Below are 11,435 nucleotides of genomic sequence, written 5' to 3' on the forward strand. Positions count from 1 at the left end.
GTGCCTTCTATCGTTCTGTAATTTGTCAATTTAGTGTTTTTCGATGATGTTGAGCAATTTTCTAATTGAAACAATTCTCTTAGACACAATATTAAAAAAGTCAATTACGCAAAAATAATTAACATCTAATTATCTCCGACTTTAATAATTTTCCTAAATACGCCCCTGGCCTAGTAACAAAACAAAACAAGCCTTTTTTTTCTTTTTTTTTCTTTTTTTTTTTTGCGACGCGTAGTTTCCGCGTAATTGAATCTGTCCACCTTTCGTGAAACATCCTGCATACATTCAAGGGGTCAAACCTTTTAAGGTATGGAACTTTTTAAGGGAACATATACGCCCAGAAACTTGCTCGTTCGTTCGTCCGTAAAATTGTCTACTCAACGCATCGGGAACATTAAAGAGACGTGACCTTACGATGTCACGCGACAGCATGACTTGACGCATTCAAACCTCGTTATATGACTATGTCGTGCCACGTCAGGTAACATCAATTAGGGTCACGTGACATGTCGTCGTGGTGTCAAGTCATAATAACACGTGATATCATGACGTCACGTCACATGACGTTGATTGGCTGCCTGCCTACCAATCTCATGCTGCGTGCAAGTTCATCCGCGCTTCGAGCTCCTCACGCGTTTGTTTATCGCCAAATGGGCCCACGTGCTTCGGTTTACCCCCGGTTTACAGCCAATAACGGCGCCGCGAGCTTGGCTGTTTCGTCGTCGCGTTTTTCCCGCGTGCTCTTAAAGTTGCCCTTTGATTGGGTTGACGCTCCTTGCGTTCTGCTGCGCCAAAGACGGGTTTGGCAACAGTTCCTCGCCGTATTCGACTGCGAAGCAATAATAAAATGCCGAAGGCTCTCCACACCCGGCGTATCTCAAGCTGTCAGCGTCTAAAATACAATTAATGCCTACGCCGGCGGATTGATGGTTCCCGAGTGACAGCTGCCCGGTGACGTCTGTTCGCGTCCATTCCGTACGCCGTGACGCAACACAACATCTGGTACCGGGGAGACCGCGATAAGCGATGAAATATATTCTGAACGAAAGAAATGAGCAAACAAACACCCTTTTCTTTCCACAATTTTACAGCGGAAATAACATTTTTCTTTCCGGTTCTAATTTCTTGGAGTTCGCAATGCCCAGCTAGTAATGTTCGAAGGAAATGTAGTTTGACTGCTTATAAAAGTATTTATGGTTTTGAGCGTTAAAATCCGAAAGAGATCGTTCAGCATACTTTGACGATTCGTATATTCCTTTGAAGATCTGAAACCTTACATAGCTTTGCACCGAGAAAGGACGTCATCGTTTTTGCCCTTAGTCTTCGCCCTGGCCGTTTTCTTTTTCTGACGCTACTCTTTGATATTAATGATAAAAAAAAAACAGTTTAGAAAACGACATAGCCTGGACAGTGATCATCTGGTATATGATTACTTCATTGCGTACATTTCAAGAAAAGAAAAAAGGCTGAATTTCTCAATAAAACTTGGCTAGATTAGGAATTTATGTTTCGAACCAGCAATGTGCCACAGGCACTACCACGCGAAAATCTGGGGTTCACTTTGAATTACACATGATTTGTTTGACGTGCAATTGAAATCTCAAATACCCCCAAAGCGCTTCTTCTCCATTAACCTCGGTCAGTTCTTTAGCACATCGGCTAATTCGAAGTAACGTTTCTTTTAGAGTTTTATCTAGTAGCTTTTTTTACCTTCTAGCGTTGCCTGAAACGTGCAGCGCAGCACCGAAGTACTTCCCCGACTTTAGTTTTTGTTACCAATTAAACTATTGTTTAAAAATTAACGTTAAAGAGATGATAACAAACATCAGTACATAGATGGGAACAATTACTGTCTAATAACTTTTCTAGGTCGCCGGCTGGTGGTCCTTTCTTCCCTACCTTGCTGTTTTTGAGGCGTGCTTAGTTACAAACGATCTCGATATTTGTTTGCGCAGGTGCTTCAGAAGAGGTCAAGCAAGTCAACATGCATGTGGCACCAAAACGAACTCCACACCTGCAGATGATTGACGGAGTCCCTCGGTCTCCTATTGTAAAGCCAGAGGTTTATCGTGAAGCCTTGAGTTTCAAACCAGCAGCCGATGACGTGATTCTTGTAACCTATCCAAAATCGGGAACGCACTGGGTTTCACAGATTGCCCTCCTTATTCTGAACAGAGGTCAGTCTCCCAGAGATCTCGCAGACTTTGTAAGACAAGCTCCATGCCTCGAAATGAATGGAGTGTCAGTTTCCTATACATCGCCAAGATTCCTGCGTACGCACTTGCCTTTCGGACAGATCCGATATAGTAATGACTCCAAGTACATCTACGTGGCACGCAACCCTTTGGACGCCTGTGTCTCCTTCTACCATTACATCAAAAATCTACCTCACTATAGATTTGAAGACGGTAAATTCGAAGACTTTGTAGAAGCGTTTATTAAGGGCCGGGTTGGTCAGGCGGATCATTTAGAACACGTGTTGTCCGGGTACGCCAGGAGACATGCCTCAAACGTCCTCTTTCTGACCTACGAGGAGCTGAAGGCGGACACTGCCGGCATTATAGTCAAGTTAGCAAAGTTCTTTGGTGAAACATACGCCTCGATGTTCGAGAAGGACACCGGACTCATGAACGAAATCCTCTCTAAGAGCGGCCTCGAATATATGAGGAACACGTATGAGATGAGCATTGATGAACTGTGCGTAATCTACAATATCCGTCCCCTGCCTCAAGATATTGCAGATGCACCGTCGAAAATTAAAATCGAACCGAGAAAATTAAGTGCTATGCGCAAAGGAACTACCGCCGATTGGCGAGAACATTTCACACCTGAACTGCTACAGCAGATGCGAGCCTGGATTTATGATAAGAGTCAATGCTTTGACCTTATGAGTCTTTGGAGGAACGAATTAGCAGCATCCGACCTAGATTCCAGCATTTAAATTCGCGACATAATTGCATTGGTGTGCTTCAAAATATATAATCGTGTGAAATAAATGTGCCACCTAAGCCAATATATGCCTTCGTTTCACACAAATCTAACCAGTCTGGCTGGAGGTGGTTCCTGCCCTGTTGGAACCCAGCCTTATGCCTGGTTGACATTAGTGGAAACAGTCTTGCCGCGAAGTGATTTTGTTCGGAGGCAAGCAACCACACAAATCACACTTTTTGCATCCTACCGTGTCCGTGCGTCTCCGGTCTATCGCGAATAACAGAAAATACAGCCTCTGGCCCTTGCGGTGTTGGAAAAACTGCTCTCGCATGCGCTCTCTTGAAGTAAACACACCAACACTATGCAATATAAAATACCTCATTTGGGTTACGCGGCCAAGAGAAGGCCGCGTAACCCAAGGCGAGCAACCCTTGCACTCGATGAAGAAGCTCCCAAGGCGAGCATTGAGCTTCTAACCCAGCCACTTCGAGAGGCCAAGACGGTTGCTAACAAGAAACTACGAGTATCACAAGATCACCCAGACCCTGTGCTTCCTCCGTGCTTCTTAATTACCTGCGTCAATACAAAAACTTTTTTTTTATGTGTTGAAATATTAGATTTTGGCAGATTTCTTTTATGGCAGAAAATTACGACGGTGGCGAGCAGATTGCTTCCCGGCGACAAATTACCGCGCGAATCTGTCCGGGGATCCGCAGACGGATTTGTCATTTTACGTGACGCTCGGATACAAAGTGATTAAAGCAGCCCTAGCTTAGAAAAGCTCAGATCCCGGACGGACGTGCTTCTGCGCAACACAATAACGGACAGGCAAGAAAGGTTGCGAAGTGCGATATATATTTTACCCTATCAACACACACACAAAAATCTAAATATTAGGCTGTCCTCCGGTATTCCTTATCGTTCGTTCTCTAAGAAGTTTCTTTGATGACATAATAAGAAAACGGGCTTTTTGTTGGTGCGTTTTAGAAGTTGTGTTTGTGTGTGCGTTGTTTCGTTTCATCAACCTCCCAATCTCCAGTCAGAGCGCTCTTATTATAATTTTATTCGCCTTTTTGTTGAATCCTCACCGTATAGTAGCGTAGTCCCAGTAGCAGAAAGACATATTTATTTTACGAATGACTCTAGTCATTGTGAAATGAAGAAATGCGGAGCGTGGCTTGCCCTGAAAATCATATTATTTATTCGCAGCCAATAAGATTACATTCCACGAAAATAACATGAACGATCGAACCATTATAAAGCAAGAAACATGAACATTGTAAGCTACTCCCAAAGTTCTTTATGCTGTGATGCTGAGTGCCGCGTAGCCAATTTCATTTCATTTCCTTTATTGGATCAATCAATTCAATCACAGGTTGCAAAGAGGTCCCACCCCCTACCCCTGCAGCAATGCCTCCATATTTTTGAGAAAATACATTTAAAATGGCTGATACCAAAATTAAACTCAATACTGAGTCTCAGAGTTAGTAAGAATTACTTAAATACACCTTTAAAAAATCGATCTCAGTTTGAATTACCCAGAGAGCACAAATAAAGGTCTCACGGGTTTGCGAAAACGTTTGAAGAGCACAAATGTGGTAAATTACTCGATATCTTCCATTCCCTTGCATAATATTTATTCTACAAACCTTGTGATTACGAATGACTGGAACTGGGCTAAAGGATGAAAACAGTTTCTCTAAAAAATAAATTGAAAATATGTTTTTGTTCAGTGCTTTTTAATGTGGATGTACAAAATACTCCCAATTAATGCGTCTACTGCTCCGGATAGGTAAACATTAACAAGGAGATAGCCGTGTTGACGTCACGACATCCACGACCAATCACAGGCCTTAGCGAGATTGCGGGAGATGTCCTTCGGCGATTGGTGCACTTGTTCTCATATTGAAACAGTTTTACTTTCACTTCGTTTGAATATCAATTAAGTGTTCGTATTCAAGAAAAAAAAATGAAAGACGTTTACAACTTCCTGTAACGATGAATTAGAGCGCAGCTCTTGAGGAGGAAGAGGGGACGGTATGCTCCTCCTCCTAATGCGTAACCCCTCCTCCTCCCATCCTTTTCCCGTGCTTCTCCGCTCTTCCTCTGCTCCTCCTCCTCCTGCTCCCCTCTTGAGCTATTCCGATTTCGCGATATACCATGCTAAACAATCTGAAATATATATATATATATATATATATATATATATATATATATATTGCAAGAATGAGAAATGGGAATGATTTAAGAGAAAGAGGGAGCGACAGATATCGCGAACCGTTCGTAAGCACACAGCGCGGCCTCTCGAGCTGCTCGCACCTTCCCCCGTACCCAACCGTTCCTCGTCTCTATCTTCCTAACAATAAATATATATATATATATATATATATATATATATATATATATATATATATATATATATATATATATATATATATAGGTGAAGTAAGGTAAATATAAAAACAATGGACCGGGAAAAGGTAATAAGTCAAAGATGCGTACTGTCACCCATGTTGTTCTAAACTATTCAAACACTGCCCTCATTCCGGTACTGTACAATTCGATTGGTGTTCCGCCATTGTTTAACCTGTCGTCAAATCAGGTGATTGATCAAACCCTTGTACTAATCGCCTCATATTTCTCACCGGTGCACAGTGCGATTTAATGGAGCATGTCATTTTTCTGAACATCATGTCAATATGAAATTCAATTTTCCAATCAACAGGTTTTTATTAAAAGAAAAAACTACTCTTGTGAAACCCATCTGTTTGAATGTGTTCATGATTTCCATGCTTATACGCATCAGGCTCGCTGATTTCGCCGGGGCGTTTGACACCGTAACTCATGAATAATTAATTTTAAAGCGTTCTAGTCTCCGAATTTACCCATCTATAGAAAATAGATTTTGAGTCTTTCTCACCGACGGAGCTCTATCTGTAATTATTGACAATGCAGTGTCCCTTCGGGTACTAATTTCTGGAGTACCCCAGGGGAGTGTGCTCCGACAACTACTCTTTCTTATATATATTAATGACCTGCGCTCAAACATTCAATCAAACTTTAGATTCTTTGCTTGCGTATACGATTGTGCGCTTTACCGGAACATTTTTTCTCCAGCCTACCACTTCATCTTTCAAAATGATGTTAATAAATTCAGCGAATGGTGTGTCACGTGGCAAATGAAAATAAACTCAAGTAAGTGCAGCGCATTAACAGCTACAACAAAGAAAATACTACCGCCTTTCCAGCTTTCCAGCTTTCCAGTACTCCATTTTAAATCAAGTAGGTGAATGTGTAACATTATATAAGAATGTAGGAGTTAGTTGGCCCAATATATTTGTACCGGAATGCGCATTTAGATAGTATAGCGAATAATGCATCACGCAAACTATGTTTTTTTTAAATAAAAAAATAAAACAAAAATATAATTCCTTTACCAATGAAACTAAACTTCCTGCTTATAAGTCAACTATCCCTCCGAAATTCGAATAGGCCAGCAGGATATCAAATCCTCACCAAAATTATTCAGCCTTAAATTTAGAAACATTACAGTACAAGGCCTCTCATCTGCCGCTAGTACGCACTCCTAAAAGGTGTCTCAGAAGTGAAGAGAAACTTGGAACTAAACTCTTTGTATAATCGAGGTAAGATTTCTGTGTTATGCTTTTTCAATCAAATTTAATACAGCGAATCACTTTTCGGGACATATTTCTGTATGCCTCCACGCTTCACATTTACCAGGCTTGATCACACATGCAAAAGTTCAACCAATTAAATCACGCGCTAACTTGTTCTTGTTTGCTCCTCTATAATCATTCACATTTCTTTGCTTAATTTAATTTGATCATAACGACAATCACAAATTGGCTATGAAAGTTCTGCTCTAGCACTGTGCTTATCGTTGTATTGCTTAATCTATTAAACCTTTGTATAGTCACTTTGAAGTTCTGGTTTTCAGAAGTAACCCTTAGTAAAACTTTCTACAAACGGTTCTCTTCTTGTTTTGTATTTGTTGCTATCATGACTATTCCTCCCTTTAAGCCGTCCCTCCTCATGTCATTTATTGCCGTCGAGGTAAATAAATAAAATGAAAGGAAAGAAGCGCACATACTCAGCTCACATGTATTGGACGCAGAAGAAAATAAGATACAAACCGCCGATTCAGCTCGGGCGACCGTCACAAAGGGACAAGGGCAGATGGGCTGAGGTAGGCACGCGGATTCAACTTTACTTATTGATTGGGTGTTGTTTTTTTAACGAAGAAAGATATGATATTTCTGTAATCATATGCATACTGTTGAATTCGACTGCCTACCTCGAGGTCGTGTGCCCTCGTAGCTACACGGCCGTCGCTAGGAAAATAAATCTGCCAAAAAAACGACGTCTGCCCTCCTGAGCTTTTCTCCTTGAGTGACATATATTGTATCTCCCATTGACAAGGTAGATGCTACGCAGGAGAAGGCGGACGGTGCCTTAATTACTGGCTTTAAAGGGTAACTGCAAAGAAAAAAAAATTGCTTTTTTTTTCAAACAGCCTAATTGGGACAAGCATGTCACAAAACAAATGGTCCGCGAAAAAAAAAATTGTTTAGCAATATTTACGTCACAAGGCGTAATTTAGTCGGAGTCAGAACATCTCCACATTTGAAACTCCCGCTCTTTCGACCGCCGCGGAGAACTACGCCCGCTTTGCTCTTTTTTGTTGACTTGGCTGCTGAGTTGAACGACGCAGCGTTTCGACTTCCGGTAAGATCTGGCAACAACGCACGCTAAGCATGGCGCAGGCACTGTAGCGCCGGTTTTGTTTTGGTTTGTCGGTACACGAGAAGCTGCGGGGTTTGCGAGCACATAGCGAAGACGTGACCGGAGAAGTGCCCCTGTGATGTTCCCGGAAGACGCAAAGTACCATTCGTAATCGTCGTGTGTGCATTAAAAGAGAAGGGAGTCACAGGGTCCACGAGGGCGCAACGACAAGCCAACGTTCACGACAGCGCTGCGTTGACTTCGGCGATCTCGCTCTGTTTGGTGCAACACGGCGATGTGACAAAGAACTGAAACGTTCGTGGTGTGTGGTGCAGTACTTGGAAGTAGACACCCAACATGGAGCGCAAATTGGCTGTTGTGGGGTTGAGGTTAAACGGGTTCAGTCCCGTCGTCGTCAGCTGATTCGGTCAAACTGGTCCAGGAGGACGCGGCGAGCGTTTTTGAAAGTAAATCTCCCTTCGTTCCGTTTCAAAATGTGGAAGATTCCCGACGCATACCGTGAGTAAAAAGCTGCGGGCGTTTTCAACAAAATTACGTCGTTTTAATTGAACAACGAACTTGCAATTGTTGGCCTAAATCTGCCGTTTTTATGCTTCGTGTTGGACTGCGTTTGCACAATGACGTGTCGCGCTCATCGTGCGGTGTGAATAAATTTGGGCAAGATTTCCTACCTGCCCAATGATGCATTAACTGAGACCATTTTTTACGTAGTGAACATAGTCCTTTTTTGTTATTTTGGGAAGAGGCGTTGTGCACATATTACGGTACAATCACTTGAAAGTTCAGAAATTGGGGAGGGCGAGCAAGCGTTCCAAACTTTGTCTCTTTGCCTCTCTGGTGCTGCACCTAGTTTCAAGTTTCAGTAGACATATCTACTAGCAGGGACAAGCTGCTCTAAAGCAGGTAAAAGACTGGGAAATCGGGACGGTGCGGACTCCGTGTTTCGCGTTTTTCGCAAGGTGACTGGGGAAGTGCTTTTGCAAGGTATGCGGAATATGCAACCAATTTTGTTATGCCCGTCGTCTGCGTCTCTCCAGCAAAACGAATGCGATAATCTACAAAGCCGCGATCACAAGCCAAGAATTACGAGAACAGTACCATATTCATTCAAACAATTTACGTAAGATAGTTCGAAAGCCGAGAAAAAAAATCTGTCGGCTAACGCAGAATTCGAACGTCTGGGGGCTTCTGCGGACAGCTATTACGTAATCACCTGGCTGTGCGAGTTTTTTTACGTAACAGCTGTGTCTGGTCGCGGACGTTCGATGCCCCCGGGGCACCAGGTGCGAATCTCGACAGCCTCCGGAGCGATATGACAAGAACTTAACAGGACACTTTTGTCGCTACGCGAACTCTCGATTGCCTCCAGCCAAATAGCGTTCGTTTCGGGGCGAAATGGCTGCTGGAAGGCTCGCTGTCGGGATCACTCATTTGACATCTCCGAGAAGTCAGCATTTGCCCGCGCAAGCGCAAAACAAAAACAACAAAAACAAAACACGCTAAGCAAGAAAAGAGGAAAACGAAAGAACCGCGCTATGAAAGCCAAAATCCCGCATCGCTTCCTATCACTAACACTTGCGACACCTGCTAAACACACACTATACTTCACTTCAAGAAGTCTCACTCAAGCACCTGGATCAGCACGAAACACTGATCACTTCGGCGAAACGATTAGTCGAGGTAGGCGAGACAGGCGGTAGCGGAGACTTCGGCGGCCATGAAAGAATGGCGGAGTTTTTGCTTGTTATGTTATGAATCCAAACGGAAGTGTCCGTCTTGTAAACCTTTTGTAAAGAATAGTTACTCTCATCAAATGGGTTATTCTTTAAACGTGAAAATATGCTGCTAAAAAGGAAATTGCAACATATAACAAAGTTTAACAACAAAGATCTAAGCTGTCAATCAAACTCTTAGCCAATGAGGAGTATAGCTGCCGATTGGGATCCAACGTCACGGAATCCCAACTTCGTGGCGCGCGATTTAAAACGGGCGAAATAGCCGCAAACTAAAATCAGTCTCACGCAATGAATATTGGATGTAAAAAATGTTTTTTTCTCGCGGAAAAATTGTTTTTCACATGCTTGTCCCAATTAGGCTGTTTAGAAAAACTTTTTTCTCTTTGCAGTTACCCTTCAAGAACACATTCTCAGTGTAAACTCCACGGCGGGAGGTCACCTACCCCTGCACTCTAAAGACTCTTTGTGTTTGCTATGCTTAGAAAAAACCAAGGTAATAGGTAAATACTACGAGAAACACATCCCAGAAATGTTTGAAGCACTTAACATCCATAGCACAGGTGAGCAACGGGTCAGTCAGCCTCCTCTTTTTTTTTCTTTTTTTTTAGTAGATGAGGCAATGGTTTTTTTACAATAATATGCGTATGGTTAAATCTGCACACCTAGATTGAGCTTGTGTACCCTTGTCCTTGTGTAGCAGTCGCTGAGCTGATTCCACAGTTTGTACATCGTTATATTTTTTTTCTTCCAATACATCTTAGTTTTATGTTTACCGGAGCAGGAGCATATTTAGGTGACGCCACTGAACCCGACATAGCGTCCAGATTAGGTTCGGCACGCCTGGCGCTTTTCTTGAACATCGGGAAGTGGCGATCGAATCAGGGAGTACATCTATCTGCTTCTTCCAGATTATATCCGCGTGTACAGCCTCTCCTCAGAGGGGTGTTCACCTTCGTGGCATCACGGTGCAATTCGCGAATGTGGGCCTCGTCTGTCAATTCTTCTATTTAACTATGGGCCCCTAAAGCCCATTGGAACTGCACTCGTGGGTTTTATGGGCCTGCAGGTTAGAGTGACCTACCTGTACGTCAGCGCGAAACAAATCAGTCCTAGCTGGAGCCCAGATAACACAATCTGTCTGCGCCTCCTCTCCGGTGAGAGGGACTGTGGCATTGCCTAAATGCTTCTTGCATTGTGGTTCGCGCTAGCCTCTCGTCTACATGTTTCTCTCTTCGGTTTCTTTTTTTTTTTTTGCGCAAATTTAACCATGCTCAATCAGAACCAACTCGCCCAAGCGACCACCTCAATACAATTTATTTAAGTGGACGATTCTGGGACTTGCAATAGGTATATAAATATGTGAAATGAATAATCAAAGAAAATAAGATTATGAAGAACAACATATCTCCGGTTTCATATCTTCTTCCGTCAAGCACAAGAAAGTTCCTGACTCGCAGGTGCTGCTCTGGGTTGTAGTGCATTTTTAGTGAGTAGAATCAGTATTGGGGATGAAAACCTACTGCAAAATGAACCGAAAACTGTGGATAAGTTAGTTTTCAAAATATACCAATAAAAGCGATTACAATGGCAACTGAATATTGTCGGTAGGTTCAAAACAACTCCATTTTCCCTGGCTTGTTCCTATCATTGAATAAACAAGCTTTAAGTTCAAATAAGAATATATAAAGCAATCCTCAGCGATTCTACTCAGTGCATTTAGCTATAAACTAGCGCAATAGTTATTTACCTTTGATGTTTTGTGGACCGCTTCTTTACCCCACGTCAAATTTGGCTGCCTCACGTTGACGCCCTCGGAGAAGCAGCTAACGCGAGTGAGAATCTCGATTTTCTCAGTGAAATTAATATGTTTCGTCACTCTTTTAGGAATCATCATTATTATCATCATCATCATCATTATGATCGTCATCATCATCATAAATCCTTTATTTGTGCCAATAAGCAACCACTGATAGTCTGCAATGTGGCACAGTGCAACAGTTGTGC

General features: G+C 42.6%; 1 protein-coding gene across 1 annotated transcript; it reads left to right on the top strand.

Moving 5' to 3' along the window:
• Positions 1–1,984: 1,984 nt before the first annotated feature.
• LOC115325269 (sulfotransferase 1C2-like) lies at positions 1,985–2,941 on the top strand. Its single transcript, XM_029980036.2, has one exon. The coding sequence runs from the start codon at positions 1,985–1,987 to the stop codon at positions 2,939–2,941; it is 957 nt and encodes a 318-aa protein (XP_029835896.2).
• The last annotated feature ends 8,494 nt before the right edge of the window (positions 2,942–11,435 follow it).

This window comes from Ixodes scapularis, unplaced genomic scaffold, assembly GCF_016920785.2.
Source record: "Ixodes scapularis isolate PalLabHiFi unplaced genomic scaffold, ASM1692078v2 PGA_scaffold13__105_contigs__length_92229423, whole genome shotgun sequence".
NCBI classification, from domain to species: domain Eukaryota; kingdom Metazoa; phylum Arthropoda; class Arachnida; order Ixodida; family Ixodidae; genus Ixodes; species Ixodes scapularis.

Bases quoted from the DNA above. Each gene is read 5' to 3' on its own strand.
- LOC115325269 (XM_029980036.2), top strand. From the start codon at position 1,985: ATGCATGTGGCACCAAAACGAACTCCACACCTGCAGATGATTGACGGA.